This window comes from Penicillium expansum (assembly GCF_000769745.1).
Source record: "Penicillium expansum strain MD-8 chromosome Unknown contig238, whole genome shotgun sequence".
Classification (NCBI taxonomy): Eukaryota; Fungi; Ascomycota; class Eurotiomycetes; order Eurotiales; family Aspergillaceae; genus Penicillium; species Penicillium expansum.
Window position 1 is genome coordinate 109177 of NW_015971370.1, and position 27881 is coordinate 137057.

The following is a 27881-nucleotide window of genomic DNA, read 5'->3' on the forward strand; positions in this document are numbered from 1 at the left end:
CTCGGATCCAATTCACTAAAGCATCGCTGACTCGGGCAGTCTTTCAGACCTCCCTGAAGATGGCATCTCTTACGAACTTGAAACGTGAAGAGAAAAAACAAGAACAAAACAAAGGGGAATAGAATTAAATGTCAATACAAAGTACATATCATTTCCGGAACATGCTAAGGGTCTCTTCCTTGCGCCAGTCCAGATCCAATTGACCCTCATAGACATCTTCGATAATCTGCCGGGTGCGGTCATAAGTAGTCTCATAACGGTTCTCGCACTCCCGGAGCACCTTGAGAACAAGACTGCGACTAAGACCAGGGTCATCGGCATCACCAAAGTGCTTCTCGACACGCTTCTTGAGCATTTCGATGCCACGGCGGATTTCCTTGTTGTCATAGGAAGTCATAACCTTCTTAGCCACCACGCGGGAGTGGCTGGCGCGGGCTGCGATGTCGGTGGGGTTACCGCCTGCAGCGAGGAGGCTGTCAATTGACTGCACGAAATCAATCAGTTTGCCTAGTGGGCGGTGAATGACCGCGTCGAGGTAAAGCTTCATGTGCTCCTGGAAGTCTTGGTGGGCCCGGTCTGTCCAGCGTTCAAGTGCGGGGATGTTGTGCACATCTACTTCCTCGATGTAGTGGTTCATGTTCTCAATGAGAAGGATGTGGTAGTTCAGGATCTCCTTGTCTTCAGGATCTCCAGCACCCGCAGTGGCACCCGGAGGTTGGCCGGGTGCTTCCTTGGCAATGAATTTGAGTGACTCCCACATCGCACGGTTGATGCGGTCGTACGCGTCATTAACACTGACGCGAATATCACAGAAGGAGCCGGACGGGGATGACAGCAAGCTTTCCACCGCATTGGAGAAGTTGGGGAACACCCGCATGAAGGAAATCACTCCCTTCCGCTTGTTCACCTTGACCTTGGTGTCCTCAATGCCTCGGATTTGCTCATCTACAAATCGGTTGAACAGTCCCATGAGGCGGGAATGAATTTTCTGCAATGCATGAAGAATGAACTCTTGATTCGTGTCATCAAAGTCATTCATGGCGGTCTCCAAGGCATGGAGGATACCAATTCCTTGGAGAGGATCAGCCTGCATTGCCCAGTCCACCAAGCTCTGCATGTCATTCGGCCAGAATGAGTAGACTTCATCCATGATCTGCTCGACTCTCTTTGCCATTCCCCGATCAGGATCATGCGGCTGGTTGGCAGAGAAATCGGGACAAGTGCGGTTTTCGGGAATGGCCGCTGAAACCAAGTCGGGGAAATCGGCGCTGGCAAGAGAATTGAGATGGAAGAACTGGATGATGAAGTTCTGCTCCTGAGCCATCATTTTCAGTGTCTCCCGCAGAGTCCCAGCGAATGCCTCAGATGGCTCAGCCTTTCCTTGCTTCTTCTGGCCACCGGAAGCCAATCGAAGCCCAGCGGCAGCCCGCACCGTCTTGCCTCGTCGCACAGTCAGTTTCCGTGCAGCCATGGTGAGACCCTCAGTCTCTTTTTCCTTCTCTTGGTGCGTGAAGAGGAGTTCCTGCTCATCTCCCGTTGGTTTGTGCGCGGTCTGCTTCCAAGCCAGATTATTGTCGCGGAAGTCGCCCTGGTAAGAAGACTTGGACTGCTGTTCATAGAGGCCGACAAGGCTACGCCATTCTGCCATGCTAACCTCCTTGGCAAATAGCATCAGGGGATTATACCGCCAGACCTCTTGACGGAAGTGCCCTCGGGCAGCACTGTCCAATTTCATCGCATCCTTGGCACCACCATTGGCCCAATCAACGCGTTTTTGTTCTGCCATTTTAAAGGCAAGGGCCATGAACTGCTGCAGTCGGTTAAGGAACATGGTTGCAGTAGAGCGATACTCTTCCTTCTTTTCCTTGATCGCACGCATCTGGCCAATTTCTGTATCAGCATAGACACCGACACTTGCATCGACTTGACGCTTCTTGTTTTGTCCAATATCAGAATCGATCGTGAGCATGGCTTTGTACAACGTCGACAGAGCGCTTTCAGTATCCTTCAATCCATCGGGGTTGCTCAAAGAGGCCTCCTTGAGCGGTCCTAGCTCGGATGAAGATATTGAAAGCGTCTTTAGAAGGGTTTGCAGCTCATTTTGCAGAAGCTTCTGATTTGCTGTTTGTACCTGCAGACCTTGACCTTGAGCTTCAATATAGGCGACATCCTCGTGAAGAGTCTGCAACGTAGTCTCGTTAGCCGACTGATCAATCCCGACTCCGATTCTGTTCTTCCAAAACTTACGTTCAGTTCATGAGAATAAAGGGTTAAAAGACCATCTAGCTCATCACACTCTTCAATCGTCCTATCGATCAAGCTCGCAAGTTGTTCCACCTTTCCTTCCTGTTGTTCCAGGTTGCCAAGCCAACTGGTGGCCTCGACACGGCCAATTTCACGGCGAACATCTGCTTCCAAATCCTCAATCTTCTGTTCATCGGCCAACCGTCCGTTCCAGCCCAGATCCGTGAGAATTTCATCAAAGTCAATACCACGTCCGTCGAGAATGCTAGGATTAATCCCAAGGGCCTGGCAATATTTCATAGTGTGGTCTTCACGGCGCCTGCGACGACGTCCTTGAGTTGCCGGGGATGGTGATCTTGAACGATCTTCAACCTTTATAACAACATCAGAGAGGTTCTCCCGTGAGACCTCGGGAGTTGGGACAGGTGCAACCGCGATCTCCTCGGGTGCTGGCTCCGTAATCTCGACAGTTGGTGTCTCCGACTCTGCAGCGGGCACGGGCACGGGCGCAGGCGCAGGCGCAGGCGCGGGCGCGGGTGCGGGTGCGGGGAGTTGTAGTTCTTGTTCCGACTTTGTTGCCACTGGACTCTGCGGCGGATCAGTTAACGACCGGGAAAGGGACGGCGCCGGAACAACGCTGGTGATGCCATCAGGGCCCGCGAGCTCGGCCTGTGACTTCTTCGCGGCTGCCAGCAGTCGCTCACCAGCCCCACCAACTCTGGGCTTGAAACCAGCATAAGCAGTTGCAGCCTTTTTCCAGGCGCCTGCAATATCTTTGACTTCCTTTTTCTTCACCATAGGGCCCAGCCCCGGGCGATGCGGCTCAAATTCGCCGGATTCTTCAACCTGCTCTGGGGCAGCTTTAGATGAGGGCTCCGCAGTAGGAACAGGTTCGATAGGAGTTTTGGGCTTCTCATTGGAAGGCTGAATAGGCTCTGGAGAGGGCAGATTGACAGCCATAATAGCAGCAGGCTCTGAAGCCAGTCCCTCAATTGCTGGTGATGAAGACGGTTCCCGGGGCTGTGCGGAAGCTCCAGCTAACAAGCTATCTGGTACACTTTTCTCTTGAGGCAGAGAGGGCTGATTAAACGTGAATGCCTTCTCCCCGCCGCCACGTTGGGGCGACTTTGGCCCAAAGCTGGGTGTGGGACGTGGGGCTGTGTCCCTACCTTCGTTATTGGAAGAACCAGAAGTGGTAGGACGAAGCGCATCGTTGCTGCGCATGAATTCCGGTGCCTTGTTCGGGGCTTGCTGGGTAGCTAGAGGTGGGGGTTTGGGGGCAGAAGATGGGCGGAGTGACTCTGGAATACCGCCATAGCCGCTGGCTTGTGTTGCAGCAGTCAGATTATCTGTTCCCCTCGGCTCTAATTGTGAACTCGGGGGTTTTGCGTTTACTGCGCTACGCTCGGCTGCGCGTGGCGGCGGTTGCTGTTCCAGCGGTGGCCCAGAAAGGAGCGACGGAGGAGGGGATTTATGTAGATCAAAGGGAGATGGCGCCGGTCTGCCTTGTCCTGTAGATGGCCGAGAACTAGTTGACGGCCGGGACATCTGCTCATGGCTCTTTTGAGTGCGAAGTGTGGGCTCTTCGGAAGGCTTCCTCTTGACTTCCCGAGGCGCATCGCGACTGGGATCACGACCTCTGTAGGAAGGCTGTAACGATGCAGGCACAGGGCTATCCGATGTTGAAGGAACTGGGGGGGGGGGCCTTGTCGGTGGAGCATTTGAGGAACCGCCTGGTTGTGTTGGCTGTCCTCTTGGTGGTGGACCATTTGAAGGACCGCCTGGTTGTCCTGGTGGTACTGGCTGTCCCCTTGGTGGTGGACCATTTGAAGGACCACCTGGTTGCGCTGGTTGCGCCGGCTGTCCTGGTTGTGCCGATTGTCCATGCCTTGCCAGCATTTGTCGCTCCTTGTCGTCAAAACCAATGAGGTTGGGGATTTTGCCATTAGTGTATTTCCTGTAGATCTTGACCAAGCTCCCAATGAAGAACTCCTTTTCCTTAGAAGTTCTAGCATGCCAGTAGTATGGCTTCCCAATTGTAACCGTGAATCCTACATTTCCCGCCCATTCCTTTTGTTGCTGCTCTCCTGGTGTTCTCGGAACAAAAGAGGCGAATGATTGAATTGCGCTTAAATCGTCGAGCATCCAAGTTTTGCCGATGGAGTAAGTCCCCTCATTGTTCTCTCGAGCCTTGTGTATGCGGACTCTACCTGACTTTCGAACGGATATGATGATGATACGGGGTTTCTTGTTCTCTGGTGGCCCGTTTGGCGGGGAAGGGCTGGAGGGGTGCGCTGAATCCTCAGTGATGCGGACGTGGGTTATATAGGATTCGAGCACTGGAATTAAAAAGACGGGTTAGCAGAGATCGCGGGCAAGATAACATTTCAACGAGGCAATGCGTTGCGATCTAGGCGCTGTACGTCACTTTCGCAACGTGTTGTAAAGCACACAACTATTGACTGAGCTTGGGTGGGAGGGCAAAGGTGGGGAATACGTTGGTCATGTACGTACAGAGACCATCTTCATCCTTTTTCGCGAAACAACTATGAATGATACGCTTCTTCTCATCCTCAAAAGCGGCCCCTCTTGTCATTGTGCTTGGGCTAGAGCCCGAATCAGACTGCATATCTCCACGGTTTGGAAGCGGCCCTGGCGGAGGCCCGCGGGGGCGGTCTCTGCCATTCATTATGGTATCGAGGGACGCAGATCTCACGTGTGGGTAGCTGCGAGATCAAGGGGACATGGTCGGGAGGGTCGGGATCGGGCAACGCTACTACGCACCACGCGCGGAAGGAATTGAAATACGTTGAGCGACAATGCGTTTGCGAGCCCGCGGAATATGACAAGGTATAAAGCAATAGACGTTGTGGCCCAAAGTAATGCAAGTGGCCAGCGCTGAAGTTCGAATTAGCTCATCAATGTGATTCGGCGGAACCTAAGGTTGGAAGGCGGAGAGCTTGGAGCGGAGTATCGAATTGATCCGGGGTTGGCTGTAAACGAACGTGCGGAATGTCAAAGGTTAACATTGAACTGAGCGCATGTTTTTCATGACAGTGGCCCACTGGAGTCCCACTATCTAACTTGCTTTTTGGTGTACTGACATACTAAGGTGTAATCGTAGTGCATGGCGATATCCTTGACTTCGATCCTATTGGCTTTTAATTGCCAGCATAACATTAGTCATCCCCATGCCTGTTTGGACTCTAGATCCAGGCTCCAGTCCTGGTGCCTGGACGCTATCAGTTTATATAGGGGTAGAAACTGCCAATGTACCATATTTTCAAGTCACTACATATATCATATGAACTGGGTTCGCTTTCCCTGGCCCATAATGTCCTCCACCACGATCAACTTCATTACTGGGAACAAGAACAAGCTTGCTGAAACTAGAGCCATCCTAGGTGATACGGTACAGCTTTCAAATCAAAACGTAGAGATCCTTGAAATCCAGGGCTCTCTGGAAGAAATTGCGCGAGACAAGTGTCGAAAAGCAGCTATAGCAGTATGCCAATTTGAAGTTTTCCCTGCTACCAGAGCATCATGAGGCTAAATATAGTTTGTTTTATAGGTCAACGGCCCTGTCTTGACAGAGGATAGTGCTCTTGAATTCAGGGCTCTCAAAGGTTTACCTGGGCCATATATGTATGTCCGATATCAATCGTTGTTATTCATCTTCTCTGATACCTGCCAGAAAATGGTTCTACTCTGCTCTGGGCGATGATGGCCTATGCAAACTACTCGCAGCTTATGACGACAAAGCAGCCACGGCCGTGTGCACATTTGCCTTCTCCGCCGGCCCAGGGTCTGAGCCTCATCTTTTCCAGGGATGTACTGAAGGCAAGATTGTTGATAAAAGAGGAGAAGGTGGGTTTGGTATGTTTTCCAATCGCCTATTGCAGATCTCTGGAGAGAACAAGCCTGACATTTCTTCAGGTTTTGATCCCATATTTGAAGTCGAAGGTCAAACCTATGCAGAAATGAGTTTTGCATACAAGGTGAGTTGATCCATACAAACATCTTGCGAATCAACTAGCCACTAATTTCAACAAACAGAATACGGTTTCTGAGAGATGCAAAGCTTTGGAGAAATTGCAGAGCTGGCTAAAGAATACAGCATGCTTGGACTATAACTCGGCCTAAATATTCTTGCATAGACCTTCGAAAACGCCAGTGATATCTGTCTTCAGGATAAAATGTGGATGGGTGGTTCACTTCAGAAATATGCATGTGATCTACATTTAAATAGAGAAATCCTACGTAGTTTGTCTGTGTAATTCTGGTCCCGAAGAACCAGTATTATTTGAATAATCGGTTGGTATTTTGTTTTGCTTTGCTTGTTTAGTGCAGAACAAGGCACACGTGTGGCGGCATAACAACCTTGGAAAGATGAGAAAGGTACCGGAGAGTTGAGACTGGGTTGAGGATCGATGCCATCTGGGCAGGATGGGCGGTGAAGAATGAAGGCCAATCAGATGACAGAACATAAATAATGCCGGAAGAGCCGCGTGCCAATCACCGCCTCTCTCCGCTAATCAACTCTCATCAACCTCCGCCAATCACCGTCAAATAATAGCCTACCGCCTTTTATATACTTTTTTTTTTCTCCCTTTCTTTTTTTGGTTCCTGGCAGATTATTTCTAAATAGTCTCTCCTTGCCCCGGGTTCTCTTCCTTTCGCTATCGTCGAAACGAACCGTTCAGTAAATATGGCAAAGGTTTCCAGCAAGAAGACTTCGGTCAAGAAGGTTCGCTTCATCTACTTTCAATTGACATGTCAAATTGGCATGATCTACAAATAGACCAGAATGAGGATCAAACTAACAATGCCCTAATTAGACCGAGTCTTCCAAGACCACGAAGTCCATCCCCCCTCAGCTGATCGCCTCAGTCGCAGCTTTCTTGTCGGAAAATTTCCCAGAGACCAGCACCGCCTTCACCAAGGAAGCAAAGTCGGGCAAGAAGAGTGATGCGAAAAATGTCCCCTCTCTCTTGGAGCTCTTCCAAGCCTCTGAGCAGGGATCTAGCGTGAAGAAGTCTGCTAGCAACAGCTCTTCCTCCAGCTCAAGCAGCGGCTCCGATAGTGACTCGGATGTTGAGATGGGCGACGCTGCTCGCTCGTCCTCTCCTTCGTCTTCCTCTTCCAGCTCTGACAGCGATGCGGATGATGAGGACGATGATAAGTCCCCTGCGGCTCCTACCCCCGCCCCCGCCCAGGTCAAGAAGTCTGCCGGTGTGAAGCGCAAGGCCGAGTCCAGCAGCGAGTCTAGCAGCTCCTCCGACTCCGACTCCTCTTCGTCCGAAGATGACAGCCCTAAGGCTAAGAAGGCCAAGACCTCCCCCACCCCCAAGGAGGCATCGTCCTCATCCGACTCTTCGTCCTCGTCCTCGGATTCTTCCAGCTCAGACTCCGATTCCTCGTCGAGCTCTTCTTCGTCTTCCTCGTCCGATTCCTCCTCCGATTCCTCGTCTGACTCTTCTTCTGACTCTTCTTCCGACTCTTCCTCCTCCGACTCTTCTTCCGAGTCCGAGTCCGAGTCCGAGTCCGAGAAGGAATCCAAGAAGGCCCTGAAGAAGGCAAAGAAGACTCCTCTCCCCGAGTCCGACTCCTCTTCTGACTCCGAATCTTCCTCATCCGGCAGCAACACCGTCGCGCCTACCCCGGAGACCGAGATCAAGCCCGTCAAGAAGGTCGAGGAGGCTGTGAAGACCTCCTCCTCGAGCGCCAGCCCCGCTCATGGAAACGGACCTGTTAAGAAGAAGCACACCGGAGCTCGCCCCACTCCTCTGGCTCTCCTGAGCGAGTTGCCCCATGACCACCCCTCCAACGACTACATGTCGTACGCCTACGCAGACCGCGCCTGGAAAGACCTGTCCGTGACTCGCGGCAAGGGCTTCACCAAGGAGAAGAACAAGAAGAAGCGTGGCTCTTACCGCGGCGGTCCTATCGACATTGCCCCCGGCACCACTTCCTACAAGTTTGAGGATTAAATGACGACGACTTTTTTGCGACACAACCGTATTTGCTAGTCCATAATACTAGGCTATCGTCAGCATCTAATCACAAAATTTGCCACCAAACCCACAAAGGACCCCCGAGACTGGGCTTTTTGTCTTGGATGTCGCTTTGCTGGAGGGAGAATCGCTGTCTTTTTGTCGCTGCAATCTTTGCAGTACAACCTAGGTTCGTTGCAATGGATGAATATGGAGAGATTGGGCTCTCATATCCCGCATCATACTTTACCAATTTCACTCAGCATGGCGTACACGGAGCTATGGACAAGGTCGTTGGACCCAACATTTGCAATAGATTTTTTTTTTGCTCATTAGCTTACATCAATCAAAAGTTTGGGATCCGTTCTCGATGAACTCTCGAAGTATTTGCAATCCTCCGTGAAGTAGGAAAGAGACGTAACCTACCAACACAAACAAACCCTTCTAGTTCTATCAATCTCTATCAAAAAATACAAAATCAAAAATCCACAACCTACCCATCCTGTCTTCTCCAAGCCCCAGGTTCCTCCAAAGTCTCCCATCTACAATCCCAATTTGTATGCGCCTCTGCCACATCCCCAGGCCCAAGATCCGCAAATGCACGCTGATTCCTCAGCTTAGACGTAGTAGCGAAGTCATCATCATCCGGGCGCTCATACCCAGCCAAATTGAACGACTCGGCGTTCCAGCGCGGTGAAACCTCCGGACCCGTGTTAACGCCTAGGTCCAGATTATATTCGTACCATTCTTCGTGCGGACCAGTTAGGTCATCCGTAGACGCAAAGTCAAGCTGAACGACCCCATCCACGATACCCGTGTAGACAGTTGGGGAGGAGGGCGAGGGCGACGACATTGTATAGATAGGGCCGCGGTAGGGACCTCTTTGGCGGGTGCGGGCTGGGGCTGGGGTTTGTTGGGGGAATGTCGGGGGTGGTGGGTAGGAGAGGAATATGGAGAAGCCCTTTTTAGGATGGGGGTTTGCTTTTGTCCTGAGTGTGCTGTTCGCTTTGGTCTTCGTTGTCGTTGGTGTGCTCTGCGATTGCGAGTTGGGGACTTGTGCGTCCAGGTAACTGTACGTGTTACACATGCGCAGGTCAAAGATCTTGACCACGGCTTCGCCGCCGGCTCCGGCTAGGAAGCTCTCGTGGCCAAAGGCGTGGAGGCTGTAGATGGGGTTGAGGTCTGTGGCGTCTTTGTAGGAGACTTCGTAAGGCCTTGGGGAGCGCAGGTCGTGGAGTCGGACAGTGTAATCGTCCCAGGCGGTTAGGAAGACTTCGCCCGGCGAGCCTGCTAGATTGTGTTTATTGAGGGGTTCAATGGCGCTAATATTGACTTTTGATTTGAGGCTTGTAGAGTCTGTGTCTAAAGAGCCGATTCCGATATTTCGATATGCGGAGACACCGTCTGGTGTGATCTTCGAGATGGACAAGGAGTTTTCCACATTTCCGGTTCCCACTGCCACTAATGAAGAGGATAGCAATTTGGAGTAGTTGATTCGTGAGGAGCCTTCCGGGAGAAGCCATGTAAATGGCTCGATCTCTTCCTTGTCGGTCTCGGTATGGTAGAAAGCGATTGATCCATTTTCAAAATGAGCAGCCAAAGTAGAGGTTGTATCAATGCTCAAATCTGTTCTATCGAGTCTGAGACCATGTGCCAAGAACTTCTGCTTGTATTCAAAGGTTGCTTCATTGGGAGAGATGGCAAGGTGAGCAATATCACCTCGAACCCGACCAAAGATCAGATGCTCCACGTTGGTATCATTGCTGTAATGACTTTCCGAAGACAAAAGATGTAGAGAACAAATATCATCATAGCTACTAATATGATCAACATCATTAAACACAAGCCAGTCTTCTTTCGAGCGAGCACCGGTTTGCTTAATCCTCATCACAAGCTGGTTGGCAGCACCCCAGGCAAGAACTTCTTTCCTATCAGCCCAAGACTGGCCATTCCAGATCTCGTAAGAATCAATTGCAGGTCTGTACCCGAGAGTCGGGTTGTCTTGGCGATTCACCTCGTGAGAACCAATTTTGGTCGTATTTTCAGGTGGCACAACAAATCGTCCAATAATAGCTTTTCTGTCCAAGGCCCGGGACCTGGAGGTCAAAGCTTGTGCTGCATCTTTCCAGAACGGTGGTGTTTCGATAGATGGAAATCTGCTTCGCACAAAGGCTCGGAAGATCCGAGAATTTTCAGCTGTGATAATGCCGTGCAGTCGGTGACATGTCTGGGATAAATGGGCCAATGAATTGGCAGTCGGGAGATATGTCGCGATATGATATATGATCTCGGATGGGAGCTCGGAGAGCATATTGAAAGCGAAAGAGTGATTAACAGGGATGTGAAAAGAACAATTGATTTGGGCTTTCAGACTATCGCCATCGTTTGTTGTTTTCCGCCACTTTCATTTGGTTGGGTAATAATTGAGCGTGTTGAAAAGTGAAGTTCTGTAGAAGGAGCTCTATTTGTTTATTAACAAGCAGATCAGAGCGGTCTATTTTTATTTTCCCAAATAGTCGAACGATGTTCGTATATTCATACAATATGCACCTATATGGACGGGATAATGTCCGGGTGGCACCTTTCCTATCTGGGCTGCTTTACGAGGATGTGTCAGCATGGGCTTAGTCGGCATAATTATTTCAGTTTGGTCACGTGTATAATGACTAATCCAAAGCCTCGGCCGGGGGGTTTTAAACACATCAGAGAAGCCCTACTATGGAGCTGTAAAAGTTTGGTATATTGGCTAAATTTCATATGTCCTGGATTTGATAGAGGTTAAGTATACTAGTTGAATTTATCTTGAGCCTTAGGCCTCTACTCCAATTATTAAGAATACTTTTATTTCACAAATACACACCACCTAAAACCCACCAGCCGCTCTATTCGAGGTTCCGACCACATTCCGAGCTATGCTTTCCGGCGTTTGGTACTAGGGCCCTCATCAGGCTGAGCTTTTCCCTTCTGTTCGGGAGAAGCCTCATTCAACAACGATTGCTGGGCCACTTTGAGCAACTTGAATCTGGCTTTGAAAGACTTATTGGTTGGACTGAAGATGAGCTGAGGAAGCCTAGGATAGTCTGATAGCTCGCAGCCCTCGTTCAGGAACCCTTGGTAGAGTTTTTCCAAGTTGGCCAACGTTATAGACCGGATGTTGCTGTCGACCGGTGCAAAGTAACGCCCCTTATGGCTAATCTTGCACCTAACGCTAGAAATCACCACGCGTGGGGGACATTCTATTGTATTAATATAGAGAAATCTCTTAATATGAATGATATAAATTCGAATATGAACAATGCGTTTATTCGCGTAGATAAAAAAATCATTTATTCATATTCACAGAGTGCGAATATATATGTTATTTATTCGCTATCCTTCATTCCTTCCGGAACCCTCGCGCTGATAGAAGTGGACCTTGGTTTAAGGCCTCTTCGATTGATAATTTGAATATATACAATAGTTCAATGACAAAAATGATGATTCAAGTTAAGTCCTGAATTCGTGATGCCACATGCAGTTCGTAAAGAAAAGAATTTACTTCAGAAACCCATTGCCTCAAGCTTCTTCCCTGCCGCACCAATATCCCTCACCACCTTGTGTTGCCAGTTTCTCTTATCCCATAGATCTTGTGCAATTTGATCAGTCTGATCTCGGGCATCATCGGGATCCACATCGGCTGATTCGTCGTCGACAGCATCCTTTGGAAGCTGAATACCCTGCGCCCATTTGAAGAGATTATCCTTATCCCAAATCTCCTTGATGCGCCGTAACTCTTGACGGTTGTCTCCGAAGTAAGCCCTCTCGTAGCCGGCTTGCACCAAGTCTCGATCCGGGAAATTGAGGAAAGCTGCAGCCTTGTTCAAAGAAAACGGCCGTAACTTCTTTCGCAATCTACTCATGAACCCTCGCATGTTCAACTCCATCCATTTATCCTGCCACAGCACCTCGACGTAGGTGTGGTAGAGAGCTTCGCGCCAGAAGAAAGCTGTTTCTGTGGGCTTTGATACTGTAGATGCGTGGCCTCCGGTGTGAATCCAGACAATGTCCAAGTTGACGGATTCTTCTGGATATAAAGCCCGGAAAGTTTCCATCTCTCCTTTGAGGATGCGGGTGATTTCTTCGACATTCTTGTCGATTTCCTTTCTCGTGAAAACGAAGGAGGTAAAGACTCTGTACGTCTTGTTTTCCGCGAAGAACTTCTTGCTCTCGTCGAACCATTGTTCCTCAAGCGTCTCGTAGAGGAATCGCGTCGAGGGCTCTGGCAGAGCTCGTTTAATGAGTTGCTTTTGCACAGTTTCATTTTTTATGTGCTTTTTAATGAGGGCGTCATAGTCTTCCTTGCTTCCATCGTAATAGACGGTGAATCGTACTCCATCGCCGCCTGGTTTCTGTCGCAGGTCACATATCCACGTACTGTCGATGGTCATTTCTTTGGGCCAATCAACCTTGTAAAACTCGTTCATTGTGGGTAGCAGGGTGCCCATATCCTTTTCTCCCGGGAACCATAGGAATCGCCCACCAACTACCCATCCATTTTTGCTGTTGAGATGCTGGATCTTGAGTTTCATTTGCGTTACAACTCCAAAGTTGGCCTGCCCAGCCCCCTGGAGAGCCCAGAAGAGCCTTCCTTTGTCACTTTTGGGGTCATCGCTTTTCCCAACAGTTACAAGGTTCCCGTCTGCGGTCACAAGAGTCGCTTCCAAGAGAGTGTCGCTTCCCATCCCAAATGTCCTAGTGAAGGGACCCAGACCGGAACCCAAGATGAAACCGCCGACTCCCACATAAGGGCAACGACCGCCATTGATAATGAACCCGTTGTGGTCTCCATTGATGAGGGTTCGATAAACTTCACCCCATTGGCAGCCGGCATCAATAGTGATGGTATCTTCTTTGACATTAAGTCTGACTTTGTTCATCTTTCGAAGGTCCACCAAGATGTTGTTCTTCTCCAGGGCTGTAGAGAACCCCGCGTAAGAATGACCCCCGCATCTGATAGTCAATAGGAGCTTTTGCGCCTTGACTTGCTTGATGACGGACTGCACATGAGCAGCGGTTTCAGGCTGAACGACAACAGGAGGCCTTGTGAAGCGAAAGAGAAGGTTTGACGTCACGACAGCCTTTTCGTACTCTCTATAATTGTCGTCATTTAGTTGCACTATGGGGACTTTGGCCGTGGTGAAGGCAGCTATTGCAACATCCATTGTAGCTGTTAGACAGTTGAGGAATTTGATGTCTTGTGATTTCAACAAAAGTTTGCAAATTCAAACCGGACAAAGTACCCAAGTGATGAAACCCTTTGGACTTAGAGGTACATACCCCGTAGTCTTATCTAAATGTGATGAGAAGTGGGGAAAATTTCCCAGGAGTTTTAGCCGTCATTAGGGTTGCGGATGTTACGTTCGTTCATGACATGGCGAACTATTGATGTGCATAGCATCGACCTATCAGCTCTTGAGTCGGCAATGCATTCCAAGGTTCGTCCGCGCCCTAGTTTGATCACTTGCATGCCGCGTGTCTTGCATCGCAGGTTGCAATAAAGGGCCAAGCGATGATTATCGCCTCTATTGACTCTACTAGGCAGTGTGGCGGTCGCTTATGACCTCTGAGTACGCATGCACTTAATGTGATAAGAGCTCTCTGCAGGCTACCCCTCATCGGCAAATTTCTCTCTTTGAAAGATCGGTTTCCCCGCCATTAACTTGGCAGCGAGCCGGCCAACAAGGATGCAGCCGGGCAACCAAAGATACTCGTATAGTACTCGTGTACTTCGAAAGTCTCGATCTCACTTTGGGTAGCGAACCGTTCCAAATTAGAACTTGTGCATGTAACCAGCGGAGATACCTGGAATTCTTCCCCATCACTCCAAAATGAGGATCACTTTCAGCATGTTCTCCCGCCGCAAACATCATCTGGTGGTGTAACTACCAGCTGAAGACTATCGTATCCGTGCAATCTTCGGAGCCTTGGGTAGCTGCACATTTTAGGTCTGGAACGCTCTTTCTACGCACTTTCCACGCACTTTAATAGGTTTGTCGTGTGCCAGCCCTGGCACATGTGCCGCATTTATCGACGCTTGTTGTCCCCGCAGGCTGGTCGTACTTTTGCTATGACGATCCATTTCTCAGCTCGAGGTAGCTGATCAATTATCATAGAGGAATGTCCAGCCCTCGAAGTCGCTACCACTATTCCGTTGCAGCTACAAAGAGATTTGCAAACAGATTTCGGAAGAACATACTTCAAGGTCTCAAGTTGTAACCAATCTTACTATGGACAAATTCAAGGACTATGTCGACTACGTACTCAGCGTTACGGGATACGCACTAGCGTGGGTCAACAAGACTGCAAAAGGAGTCGTCCAGAAGCTATTTGGATTGAACCCGGAGTTTGTGGAGGAGACCGACCAGGTAAATTGCAATAAAAGTTTAACATAGTACAGTACCTTACGCTAACAATCTTCCAGGAGGTGAACCCCGATGGCAAGCCAAAAAGCAACGCCGAGTTTGTTGCCAACGTCAAGAAAGCTTTCGAAAATACTCCCGCCGCGCGATTCTTCAAAAACAATCCGAAGTTCATCGAAGAGCTGGCGGCGAAAGCCGCTGCCCTGGCCGATGACCCGAGCACGCCCATTTGTGGCAAGGACCTTCTACCCAAAACAGCTCAAGTTACTATGCATCAGCAGGTGCTGTATTGTGGTAAGTCTATATTAAGAAACGGATACGTTGAAGTATCTGAGCCTCATGTATCTCGTGCTGACATGGTGAATAAGACGACAGTGGCTCAATGAAACGCGAAGGTCGTTGGGACTCTCAAAACAAACTCATCAATAGAATCGCCCGAGTGACCACTCGAATCCTACCCGAGGGCGAGGGTGTTTACATGCGCTACATCAATCAGGAGATACCGAATTCCAACAGCCTTTCATTCGAGGATCTCGGCGAAGTAATCAAGCCATTAACCTGGGGCGGCGATACCCCGATAGGCACGAACCTGAAGAGCAAGATCCTTGAGCCCTTAGTCTACAGCAAGCTGCCTAATGACCTCAAAAGACCGCTTCTTGTTTCCGTTATCACTGATGGAATGCCTGAGCCGGAACCAAAGTCGACGTTTGTGGATGCCATCGCTGAGTGTGGTGATAAGCTAGAAGCTGCTGGACTTCCCCGCGAGAGTAAGTTTCAATGCCCCATTCATGTCGCATTACTTAGCCTATATGAAACTATGTTAAACTGTGTTGGACGCGTAGGTGTCAAGTTCGTTATTGGTCAAGTCGGTACAGCCACGCGGGCGACAAAATTCCTGCAGGACATAAGCGAGGACGAAAGGATTTCTGATGTTATATTTGTCGCTTCAGGTAAGGCTCACAGTGCACTCGTGTACATATCACATTACTAGTCGGTGATGGTTTGCTAAGAAAACAAAAACAAACACAGAAAAATTAGATGTCACGGCTTCAAACCTCGAAAGTGATTGGAAAATGGATGAATGGGTAAGCGTCACTTGAGACTGGACCAGCCACAGCTATTCCTACTCTCTTCATTCAGAACAATACTAACGGTCTATATTGTAGCTTATTGAGACTTTGTACTCGCCTATCATGAAAAGTGAGAGCAAGAAAGATAGATAGGAGAATCTATAGTACTACTGCATAGGAGCGTAGAGATATGGATGGTGAAGATTTACAGTCTTTTCATTCTATTGCACTCAAGAAATGTATCTTTGTTTTGAGAAGACTGATGCTTTATTTGCTAAAGACGTTTACTCTAGGAAGTAGGGTTTAGGTCGGGTTTTACGCCGCCGGATCTGCCATCTTAGTAGTTAAGTGAATTTAAGATTAATATATGAAAAGCTTGGAGCGTCATATTATGAGAATACCATAACGATATGGCATGGCAAATGCTAAAAGTGATCTCTAAACGAGATGATCTCCGGAAGTAGGCTATCTTAGCCTAATCGGGCAATATATAGAGCTTTGAAACTGCTATCTTTGATCAAACGGGGTTTTTGGGCTACTACCTACAGGCTAGGGAGAGAGAACAAAGAAGGACTAATCATGGTTTCTAGAACTAGCAAATCCCGGGTTTATATACCCGGTCAAAACCATCTGAAGAAAGGCTTAGTCTGCTAGCAAACAAGCGTCTATGGGATAGTCCAACAATATGGACTATCTAAATAATCTGCGACTAATGAACGAATTCTATCGCTGTTCCCCAAAATGGCAAATTCACTTTCACCCCTGCGGCTTCACGATAATGTACGTACTTCTGATGGCACGAGATTCGAGAAAGCTCGCAGAAATGCCCCATGGTCTTTCGCGAACATAATATCATTACTCTACCAGTGGGGGGCCGAAAGAAGAGCTCACACAGCTCGGAGGTTCTGTGGCTGTTAATGGAAGCGCTAGAGGTATGAATGATGATGGCAAAGGAAGACCCGCTTCTCGTCTGTTGTCCAGTCTAATCAGCTGGCTGTACCTTCTCCCGTAATTATGTGTTAGTTGCCTCAGATCTTTGACGAAGCTGGCACATAGCCATTGCTAGACTTACCGGCTGCGCGTTGCGTTTGGTCTGCGATGCGGGAAGTATCTTTCGACAATTTCAATCCATCGACGGCCATGGGCATACACTGCTTTGCGAAGGATATCATCCTGCATTTCAAGTATCTGGGTATTAGCAGTGCATTCACAAGTTGCCCTTCGATATCAGCCAAGTTTCTTCACCTCGTATAGTGTCCACCGAGAAGACCGATCAACAAAAGGCTTCACAACTTCGTGCCATCTACGAGAGCACTCTGCATTAGGTTTGTGTCAGTTCCAATGTTATATAAATCTTTTAACCGGATCAGATGCTATCTTGGCGATCGAAAACATACGGTCCGGATTTCTTGTTTGAACAACACGGGCGACAAGCGACCATCTAGATGAGAATGATATAGTAAGGAACTCAAGTCAACTGATGATAGAGGTTTGATTTTTTACCTAGTGCCATGTATGCGTACCCCCTCACGAAGTAAGTCATTCTCCTTCCCCATCCACGTGCCCTTGTTTAATGTTGGACACAGCGAATAGACCCATCGCTTCCGGCAGTCCTTATTTGTTCGGCTGGTCAGTTGTGCAGCGACTCGATGCCAATCGATTGTCTCTTTATCTGCTTGATCTAACACAGAGCTTCGTAGGATTTGATCTTCTGTTTCAGTCCAGAAATTGGCGGTTGGCAAACATGACGGTGGAGTTGGAGAAGACATAGTTGAGAGTGAGGTTGCAGTACCAAGATACTTCCGAGATTTCCAAAACTCTACTCCCGACATTGGAATATATACCTAGGTATGTCTAGTGCCAATTAATGGACTAGTATATGCAAACAAAAGAACCCTTCCCCTTCGGGTAAGCCTAGTTACGATGGATGCTGCTTTCTGCATTAATAACGAGCTACAGAAAGACCCTAAACTAGTAGGGTTAGGGGATTGATAATCATACAGAGCCACCCTCAGATGCTGCGACACCCCTTTGGATGCTGCGACACCCCTTTGGATGCTGCGACACCGTTTTGGATGCTGCGACACCGTTTTGGATGCTGCGACACCCCTTTGGATGCTGCAACACCGTTTTAGATGCTGCATCGCCCCCCTGCCTCAATTTTCAGTGCCGCCTTCCTAATCGGGTGCGACACTGGATTGCTTCCTATTTCTGTCTACCGCTCTCTATACCGCCTTCTAAATTTGTATACCGCCTTTGTAGTAAATAACCTAGTAGACAGCAGGTACCCACAATTTGTATTTAAACCCCATATAAAATTAAGTCACTTCTGTCATACCTCACTTCCCATCTAAAGTAATACTAAGCTAAGGCACTAAGCTATAGGCTAAGTAAGGTAAGGCACTTAGTAAGGCAGAATATCGAATATCAAGTTTTTTCTCATTATAATGCATTTTTTTACTATATAAATTGAATATATATTGACAGCAATCTCGGATATAGCAAGGTATGGTATAAATGACAGATGTGTATGACTCTATCTAACTAAAATAACAGATGTCCCGTATTTGACAATTTGCGCGGACAACAATGACTAAGCTTAATATGCAATTTGTACTCCCCGGTCTGGGGCCCACTATCACAGCGGTCCGTGTACGGAGTACTCCGTATATTCCGAGGTGTTGAATACTCGGTTCCCAGTCATTTATTGTAACATACCTAGGTAGCTTTCGACATGTACGGTAGTGGCAGAAATTATGGCAGAATCTAGTGTCGCACCTGATTAGGAAGGCGGTACTAAAAATTGAGGCAGGAGGGTGACGCAGCATCTAAAAGGGTGTCGCAGCATCCGGGGGTGTTTCTGTATCAATCCCCTAGGTTTAATATGGATTTAATCCGGTAAGTCCCACATTATTCAAACGATGGCTACCTCACTGAAATACCATGAGATTGCGCATTATGTTACTATTAATTGATTGAGTGAAGTAAAAAAAGACAATCACCCCCTAAATATTTGACCATGCTGTGTAAGATGGGTTGGTTGTTGGGGCAGATCTGCAAGTGGGGTGGGTACCGAATTTTGGAGGCGGCCTATAGCAATGATAGCCAAGCAATCTAGTTACCTTATGCTTGTAAGATTTGCTTGTTTCTTTATGGAGAGGTTGTCATCGGGACTGCCTGGCTCAGCACGGAGATAGGAGACTGTTTCTTGCGGTAGTCTGAACATGAAATTGCTCAACCATGACGCACGGGCATATGGCATCTTCCTGTACACAGATCTTGTCGCATGTGGCCAAAAGTCCCAGGGTTCAGCCAGCCTCGTACTTATCCATGTCACAACGGGCATGGGTATCTACCGCGGGGCTCTCAGCGACCTATGCCTACAACAAATTGTGTAAGTCAGACTTGAGCTAACGAGTCATTGACAACCCTTTCCAAGGCCGTGAAGCCAATAAGCCAAATCAAAGCATTCCAAAGAAGAAGAAAGAACCCCAGGGAACTGTTGGAGGGAGTTGTAGAATATGATCTGTCCCCCCGCAGTTCTTAGCAATCTGGCCAACCCTAACCTTTTATTGGCACAGGAGAGGCTGCTGAAGGCAACAACCAAAGGATCGACTCACTGAGGCCAAAATTTAACTGGGGCCAACTAAGCCACATCAATTTGTTGCTACCAAGGGCCTTGCTAAATCAGACTTACCTCGGCAGACACAAGCCTTGCTACATTTACGGAGTATGAAACATAAAAATTCGTCATTTACACTGCCTTCTACAATTGAAGATGAGTAAAGGTGGCAGGGGTTGGATCCCATGTTCCGAGCCGCTTGGAATTGAAGGATCGCCCCAAGATAAGGAATGAGAATCGACAATGGTCCGAGTCTGGTCCTGCGGCGTGAAAAAGTCACCGATTAAGGGGAGGGGGGGGGGTGACAGAGATATTATTTGCAGGATAATGAGAAATATAATTGTATCCATCTCCGGTGTGAAAAGCGAGCCATCAATAGAACCTCTCTCGCCCTCAAGGAGATTGCATTCATATATCACTTAGAATCCGGTGTACAGGACACCCTCATATCTCAAGCAAATGGCTCCATCTATTGTCGAAGATGTCGGAAAAGCCCCGGCGGTCGGGGAAAACGGCTATCCATCCAAGCTCGAGAAGACCTCAGTATCCATGGGGCACGAAGCAAAACATCAGATTCCAGATGGAGCTGTCACCACTGCAATTAACGGAATTGACCCAAAGTCGGGGTTTGAGCCAAAGCCGATCGCAATTTGTGGAATGGCCATGCGTCTTCCAGGCGGAGTTCACGACAGCGGTGCTTTTTGGGACGTTCTTGTAAATGGAAAGGACACGAGAGGCCCAATCCCGCAAGACCGATACAACGCACAAGGGTTCACAGACCGGACTGGCCACAAGGGAGCTATCAAGACGCAGTTCGGCTACTTCATAGAGGACGACTTGACTGCCCTGGATACATCCTTTTTTACCTTTACCAAAACCGAGCTGGAGCGGACTGACCCTCAACAGCGTCAGCTCCTTGAGGTTGCACGCGAGGTGTTGGAAAATGCGGGCGAGGCTAATTTCAGAGGAGAATCAATCGGTTGCTATGTCGGTACCTTTGGCGAGGACTGGCTCCAGATGAGCGCCAAGGAGAACCAGCATGCAGGAGGATATATTATGACAGGACATGGCGACCTCATGCTTGCCAATCGCATCTCTTTCGAATATGATCTTAAAGGCCCTAGGTAAGCAAGAGTGTTTGCTTTGTGCTGGGTATCAGGGCTAACAGAAATTGCGCCACAGTATGGTTGTCAAGACTGGTTGCTCTGCATCACTAGTCGGGCTTCACGAGGCGTGTCGAGCTATCCAATACGGGGACTGTAAGAGTGCCATTGTAGCTGGATGCAATCTGATCATTGGTCCTACTACCACGGCAGCAATGACCCAGGAGGGTATTCTGGCTGCAGATGGATCTTGCAAAACATTTGATGCGAAGGCCGACGGATTCGCCCGAGGAGAGGCTGTCACTGCAGTTTACATCAAAGACCTCGATGATGCCATTCGCGATGGTAACCCAATTCGAGCCATCATTCGCAACACAGGCACAAACAGTGACGGGAAGAGCGAGGGGTTGATGACGCCGAATTCGAAAAGTCACGAAGCGTTGATGCGGAAAGTGTATACTGACGCGCATCTTGACCCGTCACTGACAGGTTTTGTTGAGGTAAGTGGAGCATCTGCAAGGTTTTCTTAGAAACTAAATACTCACACACTTCAGTGTCATGGGACAGGAACAGCAACCGGCGACCCCCTTGAAACAACCGCGGTGGGCGAAGTGTTTGGTGCTTCGGGTGTTTACATTGGCTCTGTCAAGCCCAATGTGGGTCACTCCGAAGGCGCGTCGGGCGTGACAAGTCTGATCAAGGCCGTATTGGCACTGGAGCACGGCGTCATTCCACCCAACATCAAATTCAACACGCCGAATCCTAAGAGTGAGTCGAGAATATATTTCAATTTGAGACATGCTGGGGCTAATGATTGTCAGTCCCCTTCGTTGAGAAGAACTTGAAGGTTCCCATCAAGCCAACAGCCTGGCCCGAGGACCGCGAACGAAGAATTAGCATCAACTCCTTCGGTATTGGAGGTTCCAATGCTCATGTAAGTAGCAGCATACTCAGTATATTACTCCATAACCTAACGACCCTTAGGTTATTCTGGAATCCGCGCAACGCGTTCAATCGCGGAACCAGGCGCGCAATGAAGGCGATGATTGTCAAGTGGTTATCGTCTCTGCAAACACGCAGGAATCCGCTCGACAATACACCGAGCTCATTCATGACTACATGAAGACGAATCCAAAAGCCATCAATGATTTAGCATACACATTAGCCTTTCACCGAGAACGATTACCGTTTCGCGCGTACTTGATCGCCGATAAAACAGCCGGTATCGAGGTGTCTCCCTCCGTCAAGGCCCCTGCCCATACACCAAATATAGTGATGGTATTCAGTGGACAGGGAGCACAATGGCCGCAGATGGGTCATGAGTTGATCCTATCCGACAAGCTGTTTCGAGAGGACATTGAAGAAATGGATCGACTTCTTCAATCATCGCAATTCCCACCAAGTTGGTCTTTGAAAGGTAGCGTCGACCCCGAGATTTCTCATAAACCACATGATTAACGCCATATTTTAGAGGAGCTACTCAAACCGGTCGAGACCAGCCAATTAGGCCGTGCAGAGCTTGCTCAACCCTTGACGACCGCCATTCAAATCGCGATGGTCAATCGCCTGCGGAGAACTGGCATTGAACCACAATCTGTTGTCGGTCATTCCAGTGGTGAAATTGCTGCAGCCTATGCAAGTGGTGCTCTGTCATTAATCGAAGCTCTTTTGTGTTCCTACTACCGTGGCTATGTGACCAAAGATCAGAGCAAAGAGGGTGGTATGGCAGCGGTTGGTCTGGGCTCTGAGCAAGCCGCCGCCTACCTCATAGACGGAGTGGTCATTGCCTGTGACAACAGTCCTAACAGTGTTACATTATCTGGAGACGTAGCACCATTGCAAACTGTCCTGGAAATCATCAAGCGGGACAATCCAGATATATTGACACGACAGCTCAAAGTGGACATGGCGTATCATTCTCGTGAGTTTCGATATCTTGTTCTCAGCTACGATCTTCAGATTGGGATCTAATATCTCACAGACCACATGAACAATATGGGCGACAAGTACAGGAAGTTTCTCGAGACTGAGATCCAACAGCAGAACTTAGTCCGCGAAAACCCTAGAGTCAAGTTCTGGTCCTCTGTAACGGGACAGGTTATCAATGATGGACATGAACTGGGGCCAAAATACTTCCAGTCCAACCTGACTTGCCAAGTTCGATTCAATGCTACCGTCCAGCACATTCTGGAGCACCAGCCAAACAATCTCTTCTTGGAAATCGGTCCTAATTCCACCCTAGCTGGGCCACTGCGCCAGATTTGTTCCACACAAGGATTGCTTTGTAACTACGTTCCAACTATGCTTCGGGGCAAGAATTGTCAAGCCAGTGCTTTGGCTGCCCTCGGCCAGCTCTATCAGAGCGGCATATCCATGGAAGAACGCATGGTTTTCCCGGCTGGGAGGGCGCTCACGGACCTTCCTCGCTATGCCTGGAAACACACCGGCCCATACTGGTATGAAGCTCGCGTGTCAAAAGAGTGGCGTCTTCGCGGTACTGGTCATCACGGAATGCTCGGCCTTCGCGTGCCGGAAACAACCGAGCTCGAACCTGTATGGAGAAATCAGCTCTCCCTTGATGATGAGCCCTGGATCGCCGACCATAAAATTGTTAATGATGTTGTTTTCCCATTTGCCGGATACATATCAATGGCGGGTGAAGCTGTGCGACAGCTCACTGGAATCGAAGGGGGCTACCGCATCAAACATGCAATTGCACAATCAGCTCTGGTTCTTTCAGATAGCGCACCCGTCGAAATTGTCACTACTCTTCGACCACTCAAGATCTCTGATTCTGTGAACTCCGAGTGGTTTGAGTTTACCATCAGCTCCTTTTCTGGCTCTACCTGGATCCAGAACTGTCAAGGGCAGGCCAAGGCTATCAATGACGTGATCCCCAATAGCAAAGCCCCCGAAGGGGAACTTGCACGACAAATCCCAAGAAGTCGATGGTACCGAGCCATGGCAGATATTGGTATTGTGTACGGGCCTCACTTTCAAGGTCTTTCTCAAATCACATCTTCGACAACACAAAATCTCGCAGCGGCCATGATCACGAGTCCTATATACAAGAAGGATCAATTCCCCTTCCACCCTGCATCCATTGATGCCTGCCTTCAACTCCTCCTGGTGGCCATGGCCAAGGGTATCGGAAGGAACTTTGGGCAACTTCGTGTACCGACCACTATCGAAGATCTGACCGTCTCTCAGAGCTCGGGAGAAATGCAAGCCGTCGCCTGGAGCAATGGACACAACGATGTTGCTGTTGACTGCATGGTTGACGGCAAGCCAGCGTTGCAGCTGCGTGGACTACAACTGACTTCAATGGATAACAGCGCCAAAACCACTTCTTTGGAGCCACACGCTGCTGCTCGCCTTGAATGGAACCAGGACTTTGACCTTGCTGACCATTCGAAACTGTTCAATCCTCCGCAGAGTATCAAAGAGGAAACTTGGATGCAGGAAGAGATGACACTTCTTTGCATGTTGGAGACCGCGATTCGGGTTCGGCATCTAAAGGCTTGCCAGCCTCATTTCGAGCAGTTTAGAGACTGGCTCGAAATGGAGAACAAACGTGCCGCAGATGGTACCTACCCATTACTTGGCATAGAAGCCCGGAAGTTTGTCGTGATGTCGTCCCCAGCGCGGGCAAAGCTCATCAATGAGCTAGAGGAGAAACTCCTTGGGATCTCCACCAAGGGTTCTATGGTCATCGGCATCAAACGCATCTACGACAACTGTGAAAGGATCTTTACGGGTGAAGGCGATACCCTGAATATCCTGATGCAAGACGATGTGTTAACCTATATTTACAACTCCATGAGCTTTGGCAAAGGAGAATTCTTCCGGCTTCTCTGTCACTCTAGGCCAACACTGCGTGTTCTCGAGGTTGGCGCAGGAACAGGTGGCACCACGGAGACAATTCTGAGGGAGCTGATCCGACCGGATGCAATCCCTTGCTACTCGCTCTACTCATTCACGGATATTTCTGCCGGATTCTTCCCACAGGCAAAGGAGCGGTTCGGGTATGCTCCGAACATGGATTATCGGGTCTTCGATATCTCCAAATCACCCATCGAGCAAGGATTCGAGGCGGGAACTTACGACATCATTCTTGCTCCGAACGTCGTTCATGCTACACCATCACTGAATGAGACGCTGGGAAACCTGCAAACTTTGCTTCGCCTCGGTGGCCTTCTTGTTTTGACAGAGCTCTGTGCCGTCGTACGAACTCCGAACTTTGTATTTGGCAACTTCTCCGGCTGGTGGCTTGGCAAGGCAGACGGGCGGCCCTATGAGCCCTATGTCCCAGTTGAACGTTGGGATGATGAGCTCAAGGCAGCTGGATTCAGCGGCGTCGACACTTCTATCTGCGATGCTGAAGCACCTTACCACTACTGCGCCGCCATTGTGTCAAGCAAGCCGCTCACTGATGCAGTGGAACCAACCACACCTCGACCCGTCACTATTCTTTGCGACATGCCCGAAAATGGTATTAGCAAACGTTTCATTGATGACCTTATACTTGCAGGCGTGCCCACTACGGTCTGCAGTTTGTATGAAACACCCCCCGCAGATCAGGAGGTCATCTCACTCCTCGACCTCGAGGGATCTTTCTTCGAAGATTTGTCTTCTGAGCGCCTTGCGGCTTTCCAGAACGCTCTGAACAGAGACACCGCGAATCCAACCATTCTTTGGGTACTCCGACCGACGCAAATGAAATGTCAAGACCCTCGATCGGGTCAGGCCATTGGTGTTGCCCGATCTATCCGTGCCGAGTCCACAGTGCCTTTTTACACCTTGGAGATCAGCCAAGATGAGAGAGATTTCTCAAAGCTGGTACTGGGTGTTTGGAAGAAGATCATCAATTCCGAAGACAATGAACTGCTGAGTCCCGACAAAGAATATGTCGTCGACGAAGGGATAGTCAAGGTCAGTCGTTATCGGCCTTTTTTGGTCGGAAAAGAAATATCTCAATCGGAAGTCGAAGAAGGCGTGTCGAGCATCAAATCGCTCAACATTGTGACCACTGGCCAACTAGACACACTGCAATGGGCTCAAGAGCCCCTCGAGCCCGAGGTGCAGAGCGGCGATGTTCTCATCGACACTCGGGCCATTGGCCTCAACTTCAAGGTAAGGCGACTGACCAACTCCCAAAGCCCAAGAACCATTCACTCACAATACGACTAGGACATCCTGTATGCAATGGGAATTTTGCGTTCTGGCAAAGACGAAGTCCCTTTGGGGCTTGAAGTCGCCGGCGTTGTCCGGAAAATAGGTGCAGATGTTACGGATATGTTGATTGGAGATCGTGTTCTGGCAATGCCACCGTTTGCCTGCGCAAAGACCGCTGTCGCCGTTCCTTCAAACCTGGTTCAGAAGATCCCAGATAGTCTGAGCTTCGAAGACGCGGCCACGATGCCCATCTGCTATGCCACAGTGATCGAATCCTTGATCAATATTGGTCAACTAGAGAAGGGCCAGTCAGTCCTGATCCACTCTGCTACTGGAGGCGTGGGTCATGCTGCAATTCAGATTTGTCGAATGCTTGGGGCAGAGGTATTCATTGCGAGATTTTGTAGTTCGAGACGTGTTGAAACTGACAATTTTCACAGATTTATGTGACTGTTGGCAGTGATGCAAAGGTGGAGTATCTCATGTCAAACTTTGATGTTCCTCGCGATCATATTTTCCACTCCCACGATGCCTCTTTTGCAACCAAATTGATGCAAGTAACAAAAACTCGCGGTGTTGACATAGTTCTCAATTCACTGTCCGGTGAACTGCTACACGCGTCATGGGACTGCGTTGCAGAGTTCGGTAAGATGATCGAGCTCGGGAAGAAGGATGGCACGGAGTTTGGCAAACTGCAGATGAACAACTTCTTGTTGAATCGCTCCTACTGCTGCGTGGATATGACTCATCTCGCTCAGTTGCGACCACAGCGAGTGAAAATGTGAGTATTTATTTATCCCTTCGTTTGACCAAAACGGATATCTGACTAGCTCTACAGGATTCTAACGAAAATGGTTGAGCTCTACTCGACTGGCCACATTCAACCTCTTCATCCGCTCACGTCATTTGAGGCTGGAAAGGCTCAAGATGCTTTCCGTCATGTTCAAAACCGTGATCACATCGGGAAAGCTGTAATCAATGTGCCGTCGGATTTCTCAGTCGTTTCAAGTCTTCCCAAAGCTACGAAATTACAATTGAACCCAGCTTCATCCTATTTACTTACTGGTGGCCTAGGGGGCCTCGGAAAAGTGATCTCGACATGGCTGGTTGAACGAGGCGCGCGCTCTCTCGTTTTCCTGTCTCGAGGCGCTGGATCACCAGAGAATTGGAATTTCCTCCGGGAACTAGAGAGCACCGGTTGCACAGTCACTATTGTGCCCGGTAAAGCAGAGTCGCCAGACGATATCAATGCAGCAATTTCAAAGGCACCAAATCCTATTCGAGGTGTCATCCACCTAGCTATGGTGCTCAAGGTAAATAATCTGACTACCCCATATTTCCCCCTTATTTCGTGGAAAGTAGACTAACAGTAGATGTTTTAGGACTCGCCAATCGCTAACATGGCACATTCCGACTGGCTCGCGGCGAACGCTCCTAAGGTCACCGGGGCGTGGAATATTCACGAAGCGTTCAAGGAAGGAAACGCCCTTGATTTCTTCGTGCTTGCTAGCTCGGTGATTACTGTCGTTGAGCAGCCCGGTCAAGGAAATTACAGTGCTGCCAACACGTATCTCGAAGCGTTCTGCCAGTGGCGGCGGTCCCTGTCCTTGCCAGCCTCAGTACTGAACATCTGTCCCATTGACGGTGTGGGATTTGTCGCAGAGAACCAACTCGCGCGCAAGAACATGAAAGCCCAGGGTCTCTACTTCCTTGGCGAGAGCGAGCTGCTGGATTTCATGGAGTTGTCTATATTGACTTCGCGCCCCATTGCTGTGACTCGGCCAGAGGATCTCAAGACAGGCTGGAAGAACCCTGGACAAATTGTGATGGGTTTGAAGTCCGCGGAAGATCTCAACGACACCAACACCCGCACAAACTGGCGCCGGGATCGCCGTATGGGCTTCTATCACAACAGTGTTGAAAAGGTTGAAAGCGGCCGAGGAAGCTCGAACGAATTGAAGCAATTCTTGGCTAATGTCAGTAACGACCCTGACATATTGGAGCGCCACGGATCCGTGGTTTATCTGGCAACTGAGATTGGTCGCAAGATTTACAGCTTTATGCTGAAATCAGAAGAGGACTTGGAAATCGCTGTCTCACTGAAGCAAATTGGCTTGGATTCTCTCATGGCTATTGGGCTTCATCGTTGGTTGAAGTTGACACTTGGACTTCAAATCAGCATCTTGGAGATTATGTCGACTGGGTCGATTGAGGCATTGGGATCGCTAGCTGCGAAACATCTACGGGCCTTGTACATTGGTGAGTGCAAGTAGACA

The 27881-nt window shown here is 49.1% G+C and overlaps 6 protein-coding genes across 6 annotated transcripts; 3 read left to right on the forward strand and 3 right to left on the reverse strand.

The window, feature by feature from the left end:
- Nucleotides 1-148: 148 nt before the first annotated feature.
- On the reverse strand, nt 149-4840 carry PEX2_071880 (GTP-Rho binding exocyst subunit SEC3; the record flags this gene model as incomplete). Its single annotated transcript, XM_016744458.1, has 3 exons — nt 149-2182; nt 2248-4583; nt 4759-4840. 3 exons carry the CDS (start codon nt 4838-4840, stop codon nt 149-151), a joined length of 4452 nt encoding a protein of 1483 aa, XP_016597042.1.
- Nucleotides 4841-5578: 738 nt separating this feature from the next.
- On the forward strand, nt 5579-8234 carry PEX2_071890 (SRP40, C-terminal; the record flags this gene model as incomplete). The annotated part of the gene is made up of 5 exons (XM_016744459.1): nt 5579-5749; nt 5816-5889; nt 5939-6120; nt 6181-6242; nt 7083-8234. 5 exons carry the CDS (start codon nt 5579-5581, stop codon nt 8232-8234), a joined length of 1641 nt encoding a protein of 546 aa, XP_016597043.1.
- Nucleotides 8235-8730: 496 nt separating this feature from the next.
- PEX2_071900 (F-box protein) lies at nt 8731-10548 on the reverse strand (the record flags this gene model as incomplete). The annotated part of the gene is made up of 1 exon (XM_016744460.1): nt 8731-10548. The coding sequence occupies one exon, from the start codon at nt 10546-10548 to the stop codon at nt 8731-8733; it is 1818 nt and encodes a 605-aa protein (XP_016597044.1).
- Nucleotides 10549-11776: 1228 nt separating this feature from the next.
- Nucleotides 11777-13438, reverse strand: PEX2_071910 (FAD-dependent oxidoreductase; the record flags this gene model as incomplete). Its single annotated transcript, XM_016744461.1, has 1 exon — nt 11777-13438. The coding sequence occupies one exon, from the start codon at nt 13436-13438 to the stop codon at nt 11777-11779; it is 1662 nt and encodes a 553-aa protein (XP_016597045.1).
- A 1065-nt stretch (nt 13439-14503) lies between these two features.
- On the forward strand, nt 14504-15626 carry PEX2_071920 (ankyrin repeat protein; the record flags this gene model as incomplete). The annotated part of the gene is made up of 4 exons (XM_016744462.1): nt 14504-14641; nt 14698-14929; nt 15004-15402; nt 15478-15626. The coding sequence occupies 4 exons, from the start codon at nt 14504-14506 to the stop codon at nt 15624-15626; spliced, it is 918 nt and encodes a 305-aa protein (XP_016597046.1).
- Nucleotides 15627-19786: 4160 nt separating this feature from the next.
- fgnA (polyketide synthase fgnA) lies at nt 19787-27878 on the forward strand (the record flags this gene model as incomplete). The annotated part of the gene is made up of 11 exons (XM_016744463.1): nt 19787-20451; nt 20510-20930; nt 20985-21198; nt 21252-21364; nt 21415-21847; nt 21902-22351; nt 22412-25563; nt 25621-25989; nt 26046-26386; nt 26444-26918; nt 26988-27878. 11 exons carry the CDS (start codon nt 19787-19789, stop codon nt 27876-27878), a joined length of 7524 nt encoding a protein of 2507 aa, XP_016597047.1.
- Between the last annotated feature and the right edge of the window lie 3 nt (nt 27879-27881).